This window comes from Oncorhynchus masou, chromosome 15 (genome assembly GCF_036934945.1).
Source record: "Oncorhynchus masou masou isolate Uvic2021 chromosome 15, UVic_Omas_1.1, whole genome shotgun sequence".
Taxonomy (NCBI): Eukaryota; Metazoa; Chordata; class Actinopteri; order Salmoniformes; family Salmonidae; genus Oncorhynchus; species Oncorhynchus masou.
This window is the reverse complement of record NC_088226.1, coordinates 1,324,714-1,345,260: the sequence shown is the minus strand read 5'-3', so window position 1 is coordinate 1,345,260 and position 20,547 is coordinate 1,324,714. Positions and strand designations below refer to the sequence as shown.

The following is a 20,547-nucleotide window of genomic DNA, read 5'->3' as shown; positions in this document are numbered from 1 at the left end:
CTCAAACTCACAGACAGGCCTATACACAAATATCCAATTATAGTTTTTGCAGATGCACTTCCTAGATTTTTGTGCGAGATGTCAATTAGAGGTAATGAAATTTAAGTTTAAACGGGATACGTGTGTTCTGTAAATAATTATTTTCAGTGTTCAGACTGGCCTTTGTGCGTCTCGTGCAACGGTTGCCGAATCGGAACTAAAAAATGTTGAACATGCAAGATGGGTCAGCAACGTTGACATAAAAAGTGTGCTTTCCGTGTTTATGGAAATGTAGTTTCTCGCTTCCTCCATTGCGTTCTTCCGAATAACGGCGACACCTGCAATGCACAGCATCTCCCAGTATGCAACTGGTTGTCGCTCCCATCGGTTGGGGAGAGTCAGCAGCACACGAGGACTTGCTGGGAGTGCTGAGTCGAATCTTGCTTTAGCGTATTCCTTTACCGTGAGAAACCGGCTATTTTATTGCAAGTAAATCGAACCCATATTAGACATTAGAGAGGGTAAGTTTGATCAATGTTATAGGGTGACCTCAACAACGGGTTAATAATAGGGGTGGACACTAGCCAGTTCAGCAACTGCGTAACGCAAGTATTTATCCACAGTAGTGAACATCTAGCAAAGACCCACGATGGACCCGAGAGACGCTGCCCCTGATTCCTGGGAACAAGAGGATGATGTTGAGGCCCCGGTCGACGGGAAACTCGATTCCGAATTCGCCGCCCTCAACGTGAATGCCAAGCCGTTTGTCCCCAACATAAATGCCGTCGAATTTGTCCCGTCCTTCTTTCAGAAAGGCCCCTCGGAAGATCCTGATTCCGGTGGTAAGTTCGTGGTCACTCACGTTTGCGTTTGGCTAGATGGTTAGCTAGCTTGTTAACTTGCTAACTTAGTTCGCTAGCTAACAAGCTCCACAACACACATGCGTCTACACTTTAGAGACAGTAGCTAGTTAACGTCAACGGCAAGCATTAGTTACCAAATTAACGGTATTTAGCTAGGCTAGTTAGTTAGCAACCGAACGTTAGTTTGTTAGTTAGCTAAGTTACTGTAACGTTAGCTGTATTCGGTAGTTGGATTGTTAATGTCTTGTTAGTTTATAGCTACAACCTACCGAAAATATTAGCTAACTATAGTAACGTTATGTTTCTAGCCACTACTTACTAGCTAGTTGCCGGTTAGCTTGCTTTTAGCCAACTGTCGCCGACAGTGTCTATAGTTACATACGTTATCTAATATGAACTATGTGAGGTTTTGGACATTCGAGGTTTTAGTTAACTAGGTAAAGTAGCAAACGTTATCATTTTAACAAATGTTAGTTCCTGCCATAACTAAGTTAACGTTAGTTAGCCTATCCTATGTCAGTCGTGTGACAATTGTGTACCTAACGTTGGTAAGACAAACGGTCCCACATTTGTTTTTACTGTCTACGTGGGCTATGTAGTCAGAAATGTCTAGCTAAGACTTTCTTGGCCAATTGTGCTTTTTTGGTCTATACCCTTCCCACAATGTAAGTTATGATTTCAAGATATGTACCCAACTAGCTACTGTAGATGGATACCTAGTAATTATTTGAACGGGTACAACCTTGCCCCTTTTAAATTGCAAGACATGACAACTTTAGGAACTGGTAACTACTGTTGACATTATTGGTGTGAACATAGTGTCCCATTTGAGCAGACCAAGAAAGCAGAAATAACTAGTCAGAGCCATTCATAATGTTACGTTTTGATGTAATGAAAATGAGCTGTGGCATGTTTTGGTCAGTTCTGCCAAATCGAATATGGAGAGGAGTATGTAAGGTGCTTTGTCTTGAAACATAAACTACCATCCTTTCTAGAAAATCTCTTAGGTTGTGGTGGTTATGCATGATCTATTAGGCAATACTAACTTGTAAATCATGAGGGGATTCAAATCTAGCTATTTACCCAGTCTGATTGTTGACCTGCGGCTGTTTTCTTATCCTTTCACCTCAGCTTACCTGTTAACCTGCCGAACACGTCTGTACAGGCTTTCTGCTGTTGATGGACATCACCAATGTGTGTTTATACTAAAGATATTCAACCGCTCTTGAGGAAAATGGCAGCCCAGTAAAAGTATAGTAAACATCAAGCTGTTGGTGGGTTAACCTCTTCCGGTGGAGTGTTGTTGCTTATAGATGGGTTAGCTGACAATGTCACAAGTGGTTGACGCTTCAATGGCGCAGAAGTCAGCTGTAGTGATTCTGGATGGCCAGATGGCTACCAACAATGACAAACTGCCATGTGGGGAATCGTGACTACTGTCAGCCAGTTTCAGCTTGTTCTTGAGACCATGTCTTGTGTTAAGGTGTTTTAACTGATTCCATGTTAACTGAAATTTGCTAGCTAACCAAGAACTGTAACAATGTATGTGAGATCACAAGTGCTGATTGAAGAACATTCAATCTAAGCCAACCCATATGTTTTGCCCATAGTTGCACAGGCTTTGGTTGTTGCAAAACAACCAACCTGTCTATAGTACATATCGCAAACCAGTTTACTGGGGGAACTGGTGTTGCAGTTTGTTGGCCTCATAAGAACTGAAGAGTGCTGGTCGGTAGATTTCACACCAATCCCACCTTATATTTTATTTGATGAAAAATGTCTGATGAAAGAAGCGTTAATGTGAATACGCTCTACCTCTTTCCTTTTTTTTAGCTGACGTTGAACCAGTTGTTGCCACCATGGAGGTCGCAGAAACTGCAGGTATGTATGTGTGTGTTTTAAACCTGTGGTCATTTTGCTCTGTTCAGCATTATCCATGAATAGCTTAGCTAGCCTCACAATCTATGGGTCTGGCCTCAAACAAAGACCTCCGTAAATCCTGTCAACCCACTGTTCAATGTCCACCAAGCAACTGTCACTGGTATGAATCACTAATTGATGCTTGTGGACCTCGGTCTTCTCAATTAGTAGTCACAAAGTTCTCACATGTATCTAGAACAGCTTCTAGAACACATTCATTGTTGGACACCGATTTGGCAGATGTTTTTTTTTTACACCTTTATTTAACTAGGCAAGTCAGTTAACCCATCATTGAAAATAAGAATGTGTTCTTAACTGCCTCGTTCAGGGGCAGAATGACAGATTTTCACATTGTCAGCTCGGGGGGTCCAATCTTGCAACCTTAGTTAACTAGTCCAACTCTATAACCACCTGCCTCTCGTTGCACACCATGAGGAGACTGTTACGCGAATGCAGTAAGCCAAGGTAAGTTGCTAGCTAGCATTAACCTTATAAAAAAACAATCAATCATAATCACTAGTCAACTACACATGGTCGATGATATTACTAGTTTATCTAGTGTGTCCTGCATTGCATATAATCTGACTGAGCGTACAAGTATCTGACTCAAGTCCTTCTGTTCACCTGATTTAGAATTCCTCACAATCGAATGTCGACCGCATTATCTACCAAGGGAATTCTCTTCGATTATAATCACAGCCGTATATATCCCCCCCAGCAGACACATTGATGGCTCTGAACAAACTTTATTTGATAATTTGCAAACTGGAATCCATATATCCTGATGCTGCATTCATTGTAGCTGGGGATTTTAACAGGGCTAATCTGAAAACAAGACTCCCTAAATTGTATCAGCATATCGATTGCGCAACCAGAGTTGGAAAAACCTTGGATCATTGCTATTCTAACTACCGCAACGTATATAAGGCCCTGCCCCGCTCTCCTTTCGGAAAAGCTGACCACGACTCCATTTTGTTGATCCCTGCCTACAGACAGAAACTAAAACAAGAAGCCGACCAATCTGATTCCACACCCCAAGACTGCTTCCATCACGTGGACTGGGATATGTTTCGTATTGCATCAAACAACAACATTGACGAATACGCTGATTCGGTGAGCGAGTTAATTAGAACGTGCGTTGAAGATGTCGTTCCCATAGCAACGATTAAAACATTCCCAACCAGAAACCGTGGATTGATGGCAGCATTCGTGTGAAACTGAAAGCGCAAACCATTGCTTTTAATCAGGGCAAGGTGACCGGAAACATGACCGAATACAAACAGTGTAGCTATTCCCTCCGCAAGGCAATCAAACAAGCTAAGCGTCAGTATAGAGACAAAGTAGAATCTTAATTCAACGGCTCAGACACGAGGTATGTGGCAGGGTCTACAGTCAATCACGGATTACAAAAAGAAAACAAGCCCTGTCACGGACCAGGATGTCTTGCTCCCAGGCAGACTAAATAACTTTTTTGCCTGCTTTGAGGACAATACAGTGCCACTGACACGGCCCGCAACCAAAACATGCAGACTCTCCTTCACTGCTGCCGACGTGAGGAAAACATTTAAACGTGTCAACCCTCGCAAGGCTACAGGCCCAGATGGCATCCCCAGCCGCGCCCTCAGAGCATGCGCAGACCAGCTGGCTGGTGTGTTTATGGACATATTCTATCAATCCCTATCCCAGTCTGTTGTTCCCACATGCTTCAAGAGGGCCACCATTGTTCCTGTTCCCAAGAAAGCTAAGGTAACTGAGCTAAACGACTACCGCCCTGTAGCACTCACTTCCGTCATCATGAAGTGCTTTGAGAGACTAGTCAAGGACCATATCACCTCCATGCTACCTGACACCCTAGACTCACTTCAATTTGCTTACCGCCCAAATAGGTCCACAGACGATGCAATCTCAACCATACTGCACACTGCCCTAACCCATCTGGACAAGAGGAATACCTATGTGAGAATGCTGTTCATCGACTACAGCTCGGCATTTAACAACATAGTGCCCTCCAAGCTCGTCATCAAGCTCGAGACCCTGGGTCTCGACCCTGCAACTGGGTACTGGACTTCCTGACGGGCCGCCCCACAAGGGTGCGTTCTGAGCCCTCTCCTGTACTCCCTGTTCACCCACGACTGCGTGGCCACGCACGCCTCCAACTCAATCAAGTTTGAGACGACACAACAGTGGTAGGCTTGATTACCAACAATGACGAGACGGCCTACAGGGAGGAGGTGAGGGCCCTCGGAGTGTGGTGTCAGGAAAATAACCTCACACTCAACGTCAACAAAACTAAGGAGATGATTGTGGACTTCAGGAAACAGCAGAGGGAACACCCCCCTATCCACATCGATGTAACAGTAGTGGAGGGGGTAGTAAGTTTTAAGTTCCTCGGCGTACACCACAGACAAATGGAATTGGTCCACCCACACAGACTGCATCGTGAAGAAGGCGCAGCAGCGCCTCTTCAACCTCAGGAGGCTGAAGAAATTCTGCTTGTCACCAAAAGCACTCACAAACTTCTACAGATGCACAATCGAGAGTATCCTGTCGGGCTGGATCACCGCCTGGTACAGCAACTGCTCCGCCCACAACCGTAAGGCTCTCCAGAGGGTAGTGAGGTCTGCACAACGCATCACCGGGGGCAAACTACCTGCCCTCCAGGACACCTACACCACCCGATGTCACAGGAAGGCCATAAAGATCATCAAGGACAACAACCACCCAAGCCACTGCCTGTTCACCCCTCTATCATCCAGAAGGCGAGGTCAGTACAGGTGCATCAAAGCTGGGACCAAGAAACTGTTTTTCAGTCTCTATCTCAAGGCCATCAGACTGTTAAACAGCCACCACTAACATTGAGTGGCTGCTGCCAACACACGGACTCAACTCCAGCCACTTTAATAATGGGAAATGATGTGAAATATATCACTAGCCACTTTAAACAATGCTACCTAATATAATGTTTACATACCCTACATTATTCATCTCATATGTATACGTATATACTTTACTCTATATCATCTACTGCATCTTTATGTAATACATGTATCACTAGCCACTAACTATGCCACTTTGTTTACATACTCATCTCATGTGTATATACTGTACTCAATACCATCTACTGTATCTTGCCTATGCCGCTCTGTACAATCACTCATTCATATATCTTTACGTACATATTCTTTATCCCCTTACACTTGTGTCTATACGGTAGTAGTTTTGGAATTGTTAGCTCGATTACTTGTTGGTTATTACTGCATTGTCGGAACTAGAAGCACAAGCATTTCGCTACACTTGCATTAACATCTGCTAACCATGTGTATGTGACAAATAAAATTTGATTTGACTGAGCGGTGGTAGGCAGCAGCAGTTCGTTGTGCGTCAAGCTTTGCGCTGTTTATGACTTCAAGCCTATCAACTCCCAAGATGAGGCTGGTGTAACCAAAGTGAAATGGCTAACTAGTTAGCGTGGTGCGCGCCAATAGTGTTTCAAACGTCACTCGCTCTGCATGGGTAACGCTGTTTTGAGGGTGGCTGTTGTCGTTGTGTTCCTGGTTCGAGCCCAGTTAGGAGCAAGGAGAGGGACATAAGCTATACTGTTACACTGGCAATTCTAAAGTGCCTATAAGAACATCCAATAGTCAAAGGTTCATGAAATACAAATGGTATAGAGGGAAATAGTCCTATAATAACTACAACCTAAAACTTATTACCTGGGAATATTGAAGACTCATGTTAAAAGGAACCACCAGCTTTCATAAGTTCTCATGTTCTGAGCAAGGAACTTAAACGTTAGCTTTCTTACATAGCACATATTGCACTTTTACTTTCTTCTCCAACACTTTGTTTTTGCATTATTTAAACCAAATTGAACATGTTTCATTATTTATTTGAGGCTAAATTGATTTTATTATATGAAGTTAAAATAAGTGTTCATTCAGTATTGTTGTGATGGTCATCATTATAAATAAATAATAATAATTAATCGGTATCTGCTTTTTTTGGTCCTCCAATAATCGGTATCAGCGTTGAAAAATCATATTCGGTCGACCTCTACTACAGACTCGAGTCACACATGCGCATTTGTCTTTGTAAGAAAACAGCATAGGCCTACACAGTGTCTGAGTCATGTTTACGTATTGATTTGATATGTTTTATACCTTGTTTTTCATTTAAGAAAATACAAAGTGTTGGTATTCCTGATTGTTCTCTCATCAGGTATTATGACTCATGCTCATATATGGAATTGGTAACTGTTGGCATTTCATTTTCCGCTTTACCGAACCGTGACCCCAAAACTGCAACACCCACCTAACTGGGTTTGGTGAACCGTTGCAGCCCTTGGCAACAGCGATTTTAATATGCAAGCGTTGGCTATTGGGAGGCAGAGTTCTTTATCAGTAATTATGTCGGCATATATCGAAAGATTTCATCACAAAACTCTGATCGTTTTGCGCCAATGCAAAGTGCAGACTACGTCTTGCTTGTGCTACAGCAATATGTTACAAAAGAAAGTTTTCATATATGTTTTTGGAATGTTCGTTTCAATCAGCTTTCCAGAACTGAGGCAGAGAGACGAGCTACATCTCAATCAAATTGGTTGAGGGTTCACTAAAGTGTGAGTAAAGCATAGTTTATTTCACTTTTGTATATTATCTACTTCACTTGCTTTGGCAATGTTAACATATGTTTCCCATGCCAATAAAGCCCATGCCAATAAAGCCCCTTGAATTGCGTAAATAGAGACTTGAATGTGTGTGTGAAATAACATGCGCAGAACATGATTCGGCTCATTCGTTTTGAGAAGTTAGGGGCGGGGGTGGAAACTGTATTTGTAGCCTCTGCCTATTCCATTTTCCACTTTACCCCAAAGTGTGCACTTAACCTTATGGTGAAGTATAATTAAAGTTTTACCGATGAAACATCTGCATACCAACCATTTGATCTCAATCAGTTTCATGTGGATTTTCATTTAGATCTTGAGTTCTACAGTTTAGAAGTAGCCTACAGTTGTCTAAAATGATGAACAGTAACCAGGTTTCCATCCATTGTTTTTTTATTAATGTGAGTAAATACGTCGGTTAAATGTAGTGACAGGCCTGATGGGAGTAAAAAATGTAGAGAACTTTCAAAATATCGACAGACTAACTACGCTAGACAATGTGGGATCTTTTTGTTGGTTTAACTGAATTATATGAAATGTTGTGTGCTCAAATATGATATAATAATATTGATACAATAACCATCGTAAGTTGGAGTCAGTCGATGACATGTTTGGTCCTCCCACTACGACTCGTTGGGAAAGCATGCGGTTTTGGCCTATTAGACTACAGATGAAATAACTCTGAACTTCACAGGGTGGTGAAAGTAGAAGGTGATGAGCTTGATGCTCCTTTCCTATAATTATTAAATATTCTGGTGACATGATGATCGATGCTTGGTTACCGTTTTAACAAATTTAAAATGATCTCGCTTTTTTGTCTAAATAATAATATCAGGTAGGCTATATGTGCTCTTTAGCCAAAAGCATGCAGACAGCGCTGTTGGCTAGAGCATGTGTGCCAATTCCATAACGCATGTTTTTTGTGAGAAACCCATCGGTTGAAAATGTGAAGGAAACCCATTTCACTTGTACCACAAAGGGTATTTTTATGTGAACGGTCATCACGCACAGCCTTATAGCTGCAAGAGGTACATTTGATGGAAACGCATCTCTGGTGGGGAAATGTGCATGTTGGTTTTTATATAGATTTGAGAATGCTAGCGTGAACCTGTGGCCACTTGGATGGTAACCGAGCCAGTGAGAGAAGTTTGGAGCAGATGGTGTTAAGAAGCTGTAGCATAGCCTACCTGTGTGTTTAGTTTAAATCAAAGCACTTATTTTGAGTTTTGGACAAGAGTAACATTATAAAGGTTATTATATTATGTAGAAGACTATCATGTGATCGAGCAGACATTGAAATCGCTTTGATCTAATTTTATTGAATGAGCACCATTCGTCTGAGTAGAGCAGAGATCTTTCGCTGTTGGGAAGAGGGGCCCAGAATGATCCGCAGCCACTCCATTCAATTAGTCTGACTTTTCCTGTGACTGGCAAAATGACTTCAGTCTTCCTTACTGTTGAGGTCTTACATCGTTTACATTAGGCTAAAAGTTGTGAATGTGCAGGATGGAAGAAAGGCTTGCCAAACATGTCCAGGGCCAGGCTGCCTTGGAGCACTCACTGACCTCTAACCCATATTCTACTGCAAGTGTTTCCTGGTCCTGGGGACCCAAAGGGGTAGACGTTTTAGTTTCTCCCCTAGCATTACACACCGGATTCCACTAACCTTTGGTTAAGTGGAATCAGGTGTGTCGTACTAAGTTAACTAAATGTGCAACCCTTTGGGTCCTCGGGACCAGGATTAAACACTACGGATTTCACTGTCTCATAGTTGGAATGATGAGCCATGCTCTCCAAGTGTCAGCATGGTCTGTCATTACTACTACGGTCTTTAAAGCCCGTAGGGTGCTGAATGATTACACAATTTCAGATGTTAAATGGCTTTTTCTAAAAATCAAAGAAGGAAAATTGTATAAATGTTATTGGAATGAACTCTGACCTTAAGCTCTAATGTTCTGTAGATTTGGCATTCTGTAGTTTTAGCTGTAAAATCTTGTCAAAACTGATGCCAGAAGTTTAGCTATAGTAACCATTGACAAGCTTCGTAGAACAATACCCTTATGGCTAATTAATATGCTCTAACTGTAATAGAGGTCGACCGATTATGAATTTTTTTTTTAAGTGTGTGTGTACACTTTTGTAATCATGACAATTGCAACAATACTGAATGAACACTTTTTTTATTTTAACTTAATATAATACATATGGGCTTTCGGATGGGTGTTCTTAAGGTGATTCCACAGGTTGGTATTTTTTTGGTTTGGCCGTTGCTGACCCCATGTTTACATCTTTATCACAAATAACACACCTTGCTTTCCCTGGTGCCAATTCCATGTAATAGTCCCACACTGGTGCTCTGCTTTTCTCTGCCTCTGTAAAACACACACAGCTCTGAAGTGACAATGACACTGAAGAGTCTGCTTAGAAGACAAATACTCTCAACTGTTTGAATAAAAATAGAGTAAGTTACCTGTGATGAATGTTGAAAACAAAAACTGTAATTTCTATATGCAGGAAATCCTATTTTTAATAATGGACATGGTAAGAATTGACGACCAAAGTGCGAGTCATAATTCCCATGACAACTTCTAGCAAAATCTGAAAAGCGGTTCCTTCATTTATTCCATAGGATATTTTTGGATTCACTTAAAATAAGGTCTGTGTTTTGTGTAGGCTTACACCACCTTGCCAATTTTATAACTGTGTAGATATCCATAGGACAAGGTAACTCTGATCAATATTGGGTAAATATAGAGTGGATTTATGAAAATATTTTGACAAGCGTTACCTTATCCTAGTGATATTTACACGGGTGTCAAAACATCGAGGCGGTTTAAGCCTGCACGAAACAGACATTATTTGAAGTAGATCAAGGCATTCTCTATGGAAGACATGAACGGTAAAATAACGAAGGAACCCCTTTCAAGTTCAGCCGCAAGTTATTACAGGAATTATAACGTGTCGACTATTTCTCTCTAAACCATGTACCTAAATCATATACCTTTGACTATTACGAGCCTACCACCCCTCAGTCAGACTGCTCTATCAAATCATAGACAACTATAATAAACACACAGAAATGCGAGCCTTAGTTTCACCTCAAACAAAATGTTTATTCCGTTCCGTATTGTATCTAACGGGTGGCATCCATGAGTCTAAATATTCCTGTTACATTGCACAACCTTCAATGTTATCTCATAATTACGTAGAATTCTGGCAAATTAGTTCGCAAAGTGCCAGGCGGCCCAAACTGTTGCATATACCCTGACACAATTTCACCTGGATAATATTGCCTGCTTACTTGGATTTCTTTTAGCTAAATATGCAGGTTTAAAAAATATATACTTGTGTATTGATTTTAAGAAAGGCATTGATGTTTAAGTACACACTAGAGCAACGACAGCCATTGATTGTTTTTTATAAGATAAGTTGAATGCTAGCTAGGAACTTACCTTGGCTTACTGCATTCGCATAACAGGCAGGCTCCTCGTGAGGCAGGTGGTTAGTGTTGGACTGGTTAACTGTAAGGTTGCAAGAATGGATCCCCGAGCTGACAAGTTAAAAATCTGTCGTTCTGCCTCGTTCCTAGGCCGCCATTGAAAATAAGAATGTGTTCTTAACTGACTGAACACATTTTTATTTTCAATGACGGCCTGGGAACAGTGGGTTAACTGCCTGTTCAGGGGCAGAACGACAGATTTGTACCTTGTCAGCTCGGGGGTTTGAACTCGCAACCTTCCGGTTACTAGTCCAACGCTCTAATCACTAGGCTCCCCTGCCGCCCCATCAGACCTGAGACCAGAGGAATCTATTTTCAAACTCATATCATGATTATTTATTCCACACCACTAATGCTCTGTTCGGTTTGTCACTGGTCAGCCCCGGTGGAGAATGGTGACTCTGAAATGACCACAGAGGAGACATGGGACCTGAAAGGGGTGGAGCCCAATGAGGAAGAACCAGGAGGAGGGCCTGGTGGCGACGGGGGACCAATAGTTGTTGAGGAGATTCTGGAGGAGGAAGTCCTAGAGGAGGAGGAAGACGTGCCAATCATACCTAAAGTGGTCGCCCTCCCACCAGACGCGCCCAAGAAGGAACATGTGAACGTGGTGTTCATCGGTCATGTTGGTGAGTGGGGGCACATCAGCTTCTTTCTTCCTCTTTTTCATGGCTATTGCAGTGGTTTCACATACTATCACTTAGGTGTGTGGGTCATCTCGGTGTTGCTCTGTTATTTATTGGGTTTTCATTTGATCCAATAAAACATGTTATTGGCAGCCCTATATAACATTCATGGTGTATAGTTGTCATTGTCACACCTGGATTGCTGATTTGAGGGGTCTGTCAAAGAAACAAATCTAGGGGAAACGATGCTATTGCCTTAATAGGAAACAGTGGAAAACCAGGCAATGTTTTTTATTTTTTATTTAATCAACCCTGTTACAAAATGGCCTGTGCTGTCCAGCCTTGAATCTGCTCTCACCACTCCCTGTTGTCCCTCATCTCTCCCTAGATGCTGGCAAGTCTACCATCGGGGGACAAATCATGTGAGTATCTCTTTCTGTTGTGGTTATGATTCATTCAGTCCAATGGGGCTTTTAACACCTGTTGCATTTCTCACCACCCCTCCACTCTTTGCTCCTTCCCCCTCTCTCTTCATCACTCCCTCTGGTTATCCCCTTCCTCACTGGTAGGTATTTAACAGGCATGGTAGAGAAGAGAACTCTGGAGAAGTATGAAAGAGAAGCCAAGGAGAAGAACAGGGAAACCTGGTGAGTTACTCTGCTTTTTACCAGGGTCTATTGCAAAAAGTATATGAAATGGCATGACTAAAGCCTGTCAGTATAACAAGGGTTTAACCCCCTCCCTCTGTCTGCCAGGTACCTCTCCTGGGCTCTGGACACTAACCAGGAGGAGCGAGACAAGGGGAAGACTGTGGAGGTGGGCAGAGCGTACTTTGAAACTGAGAAAAAGCACTTTACCATCCTGGATGCGCCAGGCCACAAAAGCTTTGTGCCCAATATGATCGGAGGAGCATCGCAAGCTGATCTGGCTGTGCTGGTGAGTCCATGGTGTCGTGCTGCTGTTTTTCAAGGGGGGGGGGGCTGAAATAACTTGTGGCTGCAAATACCAAAATATCCAGCTGAGAGACAAAGATCTCTTGAAATGGTAAATATACAAATAATGATTTGAAATTAAGGAATTGGTTGTAAAATACATTGTTTTGAAATCTACACAGCAATGTTATGGTTCCTTGAAAGATTTTCAATGTGTATTTCTCCTGCCTAGGTGATCTCAGCCAGGAAGGGAGAGTTTGAGACGGGCTTTGAGAAGGGTGGACAGACACGGGAGCATGCCATGTTGGCCAAAACGGCGGGGGTGAAGCATCTGATCATCCTCGTCAACAAAATGGATGACCCCACAGTGAACTGGAGCCTAGAGAGGTGCGCATTTACCACTTAGAGCACAGAAATCACACCAGGCTACGGGAAACTGGTAGTCACGAGTGCGTCCTCCAGTTTACATCAACAAGAAAACACCCATTACAGACAAGATGATCTGGCGATGGTCAAAGCCTAGGGTGGAATCCTTTGTTGATGTAGGGTCTTTGTAGAACCTTAACGGAAATCATGCATACATTGACATCATTACAAGATTTGCTCAAGAGTTTAACATTTATTCTCATGTATCTGAAATCCAGCTCAAGCCACAATTTATTTTTTGTTTAACCTGAAACCTCAGGTACGAAGAATGCAAGGAAAAACTAGTGCCATTTTTGAAGAAGGTTGGCTTTAACCCCAAGAAAGACATTCACTTCATGCCCTGCTCTGGCCTCACAGGAGCCAACCTCAAGGAGCCTGTTGAGTCGTGCACTTGGTATACGTGAGTATCACCAGCTTTTACACTGCTGTTCCTGGACTATGTTCATTAGGTACGAAACGGAAGAAAACAGTCCGAAATGGAGAGGTACTATCTGTTCTTATCCAGTAAGAAACGCTCCTTTACGGAAAAAGCAAACCATGCAATAATCGGAGTACATCGTTCAGACAACAAAGCAGCCAAAAAGATATCCGTCATATTGGGTAGTCAACATTAGTCAGAAATAGCATTATAAATATTCACTTACCTTTGATCTTAATCAGAATGCACTCCCAGGAATCCCAGTTCCACAAATGTTTGATTTGTTAAATTATGAACTTTATTGATGTCCAAATAGCTTCTTTTGTTAGCACGTTTGGTAAACAAATCCAAGCGCGTGCAGGTCCAGTCGAACGTCGGATGAAAAGTAAAAAATATTATATTACAGGTCGAAGGAACATGTCAAACTAAGTATAGAATCAATCTTTAGGATGTTTTTATCATAAATCTTCAATAATCTTCCAACCGGAGAATTCCTATGTCTGCAGAAAAGCAATGGAGCGAGAGCGAACTCTCTCGTGACGGTCTGTCACGAGCCTGTGGCACTCTGCCAGACACCTGGCGCATTCCCCTTCATTCGGCCCCACCTCACAGTAGAAGCCGCAAGCAAAGTTCTAAAGACTGTTGACATCTAGTGGAAGGAAGTGCATCATAACCAATATCCCACTGTATCTACAATAGGGGCTGAGTTAAACTACAAGCCTCAGATTTCCCACTTCCTGGTTGGATTTTTCTCACAGTTTTGCCTGCCATATGAGTTCTGTTATACTTGCAGACATCATTCAAACAGTTTTAGAAACTTCAGTGTTTTCTATCCAATACTACTAATAATATGCATATATTAGCATCTGGGACAGAGTAGCAGGCAGTTTACTCTGGGCACCTTATTCATCCAAGCTCCTCAATACTGCCCCCTGTCACCAAAAGTTAACGAAGCCACACGAAAGGTACTATAACGTTCCAGTGTGAATGGATTGAATATTCTTCTGACGCTACTGTCCTGACCTGTTTATCTCCTCTCTGTCTTCCAGAGGGTTACCATTCATTCCACATCTGGACAGTTTGCCAAACTTAAACAGAGTGAGCGACGGACCAGTCAGATTACCCATCGTAGACAAATACAAGGTGAAGACAACCACATTATGAAACCTTAATATGTTTATTCTATTGCCATTAATATGGCAACCAACTCATATTTTAGTGCTTATTTAGATACGGTTGTCCCTTACATGACAGTATTTTGATGGTCAACAACTGTAGTGAGCCATGTCATTCGTACTGCCCACATCAGCAGCTACACTTTACATCCTGTACATCCTATTTCCTGGTAATAAAAAGCCTATTAAACCACACTAGTTTAAGCCTCTCACACAACTGTAGAAGACCTTTTTCTGACTTGGGTTACTTAATCTGGCCTCTTTCTACTGTTGTTCCCGACCCTATAGGACATGGGTACTGTCATCCTGGGGAAACTGGAGTCGGGGTCCATCAGTAAAGCACAGCAGCTTGTCATGATGCCAAACAGGGTAAGACATTCTCCAGCAGTCTGCCATGGAACATCCAACCCCCATTAGAGCTATAGCTAATCCTAGGTAATGGGGTGGCAAGTATCTTAAGCCGGAGTTGTTTAGTCATGGGTATTTTTTTCTCGTATTTACCATTTGTCTGTGCCACACGGTATCTCCCTCTGTTGTTTGTTTTTTTACCATAAAGGTGTTCGCTCCATCTCTTATAATGAACGTGTGTTAATGGCTATGTGTCCCTTCCATCCTTCCTCCTTCCATCCCTCCCTGTAGCACACCGTGGAGGTGTTGAGCCTGCTGAGTGATGATGTGGAGACAGACGATGCTTCTCCTGGAGAGAACCTGAAGCTGAGACTGAAGGGCATCGAGGAGGAGGAGATCCTGCCAGGCTTCATCCTCTGTAACGCTGAGAACCTCTGCCACTCTGGACGCACCTTTGACGCCCAGGTACGCCAGTCACCACGCCACCACAGATACTAAGGCGGTTGGAGTTGGACCGTAGTCCTATCTGAATGTCGCCCTAATGGTAAACATATTGGATTTATTGGTGTTTGTTTTTACTCTATGTTGTGTGTTCTCACAGATTGTCATCATTGAACACAAGTCCATTATCTGCCCTGGTTACAATGCTGTTCTCCACATCCACACCTGCATTGAAGAAGTGCAAATTACGGTAAAGATACTGTCATAATGCCATAACCTACAAAAGGAACCATCTTAATTTTGAATCTGCAATGTATTCCCTTTTAACTGCACCTGACAAATAGTGTTTTAAAGACCTGCCAGTAGTTATTGTGATGGTTCTGCTCCACATCTAGGCCTTAATCTGTCTGGTAGACAAGAAGTCGGGAGAGAAAAGTAAGACGCGACCGCGCTTTGTGAAACAGGACCAGGTGTGCATTGCCCGTCTGCGCACAGCTGGAACCATCTGCCTTGAAACCTTCAAAGACTTCCCCCAGATGGGACGGTTCACCCTACGGGATGAAGGTACGGGCCTCTGCCATCACTGGGGCTGTTAGTCGGCGGCAGGTAGCCTAGCGTTGAGCCCGTAAAGGGAAGGTGTCTCGGTCGAATCCCCAAGCTGACTACTTGAAAGATGGCAATTTGCCCTTGAGCAAGGCACTTAACCCTGATTACTTATGTAATTTGCTCTGGATAAGAGCGTCTGTTGAATGATGAAAGTATATATGTAAAATGTTAGTAGTCCCTAAATGGCCATGGTGGAAGGAACAATGGTTTAAATGTAGTCCATGATATACCATATTTATGATATACCGGTGTTGATGCAGGGACTGACCGTTTTGGGTTTTTCTTTACTTTCTATACCGGTATTTGAATGTTTGGTTTGTTAAATGTGATACGCCATGTGTAATGTAATTTTTTTATAGGTTACTTCACTACTTGTCATCTCTCTCCGCTCTTTCTCTCCTTGCCACTTTCCACACAGACCTAGCCACGCCCCCTGTCACTCAAGGAGCACATTTGATGTTCCTCAACCACTAGACACTTGCGTTGAGTCTGCATGGTCAATGCAGCACATGCAACAATGTTGATGACAACAATGCTGTTTTCACTTTGATTCTTAATATAAATCTACTAGCGTTCTATAATGACACTATTAGTTTGTTTCTTACATCAAACACCTAGTTTGTCTTTTCGTAGCAAGTTGACCCTAAATCTTGTGAGACACTTAATTGTTAGCCACTAATGCTAATAGCTAGCTAGCTAATAAATGTACTGAGTAAGAGCAAAGGTAGCTAGCTAATACAGCCTGATAATACCAGCGCTGGTGTAGACCTAAATCAGCATGTTTGTGCAACAGTATCTTCTAAATTAAAGAGGAATATGCAAAGCAAGAATATATTAGCTACATGAAGTAGTTAAAAGAGAACATGCAATGTAGCCAAACCTTATAGGGTTCCCTAGGAAACATGTATCAACACTTTAGTTCCTTCCCTGTCACAATAACTCCTCCCTGGCATTTGTCACGAACCGGCTCAAAGCCCGTAACAAAAGGGAGACAACGTGGAGATAAGGCGTAACAAAATATATATTAACTAAAGCAATTAAGGAAAATATACAAAAGTGTGTTTAATCAGTAATCAGTAGTGTAAGTGAGTGTTTTGCAGGCATGAATGTGATAATGCAGGGTGTTGAAAAGATGCTAAAGCAAACAACTCAAAAACCACCAAGAAGCACAACAAAATCCATAAAATGTGTCTGCATGGAGAGTCTCTCCTCCATGAATGGGGAAGTGGTGTATTTATCCTGGGAGACACCGGGCCCAGGTGTTTCCCATGTAGCTGACGACCCTCCCAACTCCGCCCACCGACATCCTAATAAGGAAACAACAAAGAGAGAATACGGCAGACAGATTGGGAGGGTCGTCACACATTTTCATTTGTTGTCATCTCAAACACTGTATTCAAAGTGCCCACTATTATATTCTAACTATAGAATTAGAATAGTCATATTTCCATGATTCAAACAGTTTTACTCTAATTCGCAGGTCAAGTTGCAATTGCAACATTTGGTTAAAAATAAGTCCTTGATTAATTTCCCATATCGTGCAGTCCTACATGGCAGTATGGAAATGCTCAATTGAGCAGTGGTGTAAAAATACTTTCAAATACTACTTAATCTGTTTTTTTTTGTAATCAGTACTTTACTATTTTTCATTTTTGACAACTTTTACTTCACTACATTCCTAAAGAAAATAATGTACTTTTTACTCCCATACATTTTCGCTGACACCTACGAGTACTTGTTACATTTTGAATGCAGGAGAGGACAATGGTCCAATTCACACACTTGTCAAGGGAACATCATTTTCTAGTAACGTATCTTTACTTTTACTCAAGTATGACAATTGGGTACTTTTTCCCACCATTGTAATTGAGTGCAGGAGATGCAGAAATGATAAGTGCTGACATTTTGTTTTGGTTGAATTGAACAGTATAAAACAATCCGAATGGGGAAAGACTCATTGAAATCACTTAGAATGTATGTGATGCCACCCTAGGATCACTCACTACTCATAGGGCAAATGTACAACTATTTATTATTCAAAACTAAAAACAGTCATACTGTTATTTATTTAAATACAGTGGTAGAATATTTTGGTCATATTGGCCAACTCTATATTAGTCTGTTCGTTGTTGAGTTGCATTCGTGGTGAAAAGTACTGTTGGTGGGGAAGAGGGGATGGGTCATTCATTGGGATCCTAAAGAGGGAGAAAGTGTAGGAGGGGGTTGGAGAGTGGAGGGTCTCCACTTATGACATTTAGATTTTTAATTTCAAACTAGCCCATTTGGACATGAGTAGACAGGGGCTTTGCTGTTAACCCATGTCTCTGTGTACTGTCCCCAGGTAAGACCATTGCCATTGGTAAGGTGTTGAAGCTCGTTGCTGAGAGGGACTGAAGCGGTTGCATGGGAGTCCCCGGTCATAGTCCGGCACCATGGTGGGGTGAAGAATGGGGTCAGGGGTCATCGATGGGAACACAGGCGGCGGTGACGGCAACTCTGCTCGCGGCCCTACTCTCTTCTCTCCCCCCTTGACCTATCGATGATCAGCTTAAAAAACTTATCTGAAAAAGAAACCTGTTTTTAAGCAAATGAAAAACGAGATCAAGTACACACGAGTCAGCTTTCTCATATTGAGAGCTCAGCTATGCCATTTTGGGGTTAGGCCCTGCCCCCAAACCCATTCCCTCACACCCCTACTCTGGTCTACCCATGACCATAAAACACAATTGTTTTCTCTTCGTTTTTTATTTTTCTTCCATTGAACGTTTAAAATGGCAGCAGTTATATCTGTAACCAGACAAGGACCAGGATTTGCTTGTAATACAGAAAAATATATTATTTACAAAAAAAGATGTTTGAGAATTTAACAAGTTGAAACCAAAATGTTATTATCTTGGTTGTATAAAGGGTTGAAAATATCCACTAACTTCCCAAAATTCAGAATCGGGGGAATAGGCAGGAAATCCAGAATCCTCCAGCCAGGATTTCTGGAAAACCTGGGAATTTTGTGAAAATGAATGAATTTTTGCAACCCTTGTTGTACATGTCTCCCATTGCTTTTACCCACTTTTGGTTTCTCTTATATGGCGTTCTGGCAGTGTGCTTGAGGGCCTTCACATGTTATTAAAGCAAACTACTATGACAATAAAATAAAACATTGGAGAAGTGCTAGTTCTTTATTTTAAGTGTTTAACCATAGAGGAAATATATAATTAAGTTGTCATGAAATTTATAATTTAATCTTTATCATGCATACCAAATTTTTTTTTATCTTTACCCTGTGAGAAGGATGGAATTTAGTAGAGCTGTTTTATGGCACAAGTGTGTTCAAGCAGTCCTTTTCAAAGCCTAAAATACTTAATTTCAACCCATACAGAATGTGCCCTACAGCTGGATATTTGCCTGTGTGTAATGTTGACCACTTGTGTACCTTTTGTACTCTACTAAATTACATGACCAGTAGGTGGTGCCTCTCTTCTGTCTTTAGAGTTTTACTCTAATGGATATTGTTTTAATCACAGATCAATTTAATAAATCAAACTTGACTTGTATTTACTCTAACCTAATTACCCATACACAACTGACATCTGGACCCAATTACAATGTCTAATACTCTCCCACACCATAAATGACCCATTCTCCATAAGCATCATGCCCTTTTCAGACTTAAATTCTATCAATTTGTAACATTCAAATGTACAATATTCAATTGGTTTTATTTGTAGAATTTGGCCATCAGTCCCCATCAAAAAAAGTCATGATGGCATGCCCCTGCCATAGCCCTTCCATCTGACATCTTAGAAAGAATAATGTACTGTTCCATTTTCCCATAATACATAGCCTAAAATGCCATGTGGGGAGAATATACTGTATGTCAACAGGGCACAAACTGGAGCAAAGCCGAGATCGTCATAACATGGTGGAGGGACACAGAGCGGGATAGGGAACTACAGGGTGGGGTCACTGTTCTGTGTGGGTGTGGCTTTGGCCGTAGTAGTGGTTTTGACAGTCATCAGAGGAGTAGCCAGCCAGCCTCTGACCAACACTGGGCAAAGAGCGAGATAACACAGGCCTAATGGTAAGTGAGGACATTGTTGTTTTTTATGGTTTTGAATTGAATTGGAGACTACGGGATTTGATTGATTGTAAAAATGGGATGGAATTTTTCTGTGTATTTTTACTGCAATTTTAACAAATCAAATAAGATCTGAAATGGTGAGTTCTGCCATGACAGATTGGTTGATAAAATAGTACATCTCTGAATGTATGTCTGTGAAGTATCAGTGGTTGATAAAGTCCTATACTTTTAAGTGGTGTCTGTTCTGATTTGTTATCCCTTCAGCACAACCCAAGGATGCAATCCACAGTGTTCACGGTGTCAGACATGGATCGTAAAACCAGCCGCACCAGCACCAGCCATGAGACCCAGGACACTGAAGCAACGACCCCACTGAACCATGTCCCTGACGGGGTCATCCTGGGAACTAACATCCCCTGCTGGTACTACTTCACCAGGCCCATCCTGGCCATCCTTATCGGTGGAGTGCTGTTCGGCTTGGGCACGGCCCTCTCCCTGCTCTACTTCACCCAGGTGGGGAACGTGCCCTACCTGCTGGGTCCTGTGTTCCTTTCTGTGGGGCTCATGTTCCTG

General features: G+C 42.1%; 2 protein-coding genes across 3 annotated transcripts in view; one reads left to right on the top strand and one right to left on the bottom strand.

Annotated features, from left to right (window-relative positions):
* LOC135555287 (very-long-chain enoyl-CoA reductase-like) overlaps positions 1 to 20,547 on the bottom strand; it is a 140,600-nt gene that overhangs the window by 100,445 nt on the left and 19,608 nt on the right. The window lies entirely within an intron of this gene.
* On the top strand, positions 354 to 19,447 carry LOC135555284 (eukaryotic peptide chain release factor GTP-binding subunit ERF3A-like). Of its 2 annotated transcripts, XM_064987612.1 has the most exons (15): positions 354 to 500; positions 603 to 821; positions 2,676 to 2,723; positions 11,305 to 11,553; positions 11,939 to 11,972; positions 12,120 to 12,197; positions 12,306 to 12,486; positions 12,715 to 12,869; positions 13,168 to 13,308; positions 14,376 to 14,469; positions 14,790 to 14,870; positions 15,141 to 15,314; positions 15,451 to 15,540; positions 15,686 to 15,854; positions 18,238 to 19,447. In XM_064987612.1, exons 2-15 carry the CDS (start codon positions 629 to 631, stop codon positions 18,288 to 18,290), a joined length of 1,740 nt encoding a protein of 579 aa, XP_064843684.1. In that variant the 5' UTR covers positions 354 to 500; positions 603 to 628; the 3' UTR covers positions 18,291 to 19,447. The 2 variants fall into 2 exon arrangements, with proteins under 2 accessions (XP_064843684.1, XP_064843683.1); XM_064987611.1 differs by having other exon boundaries at positions 354 to 821.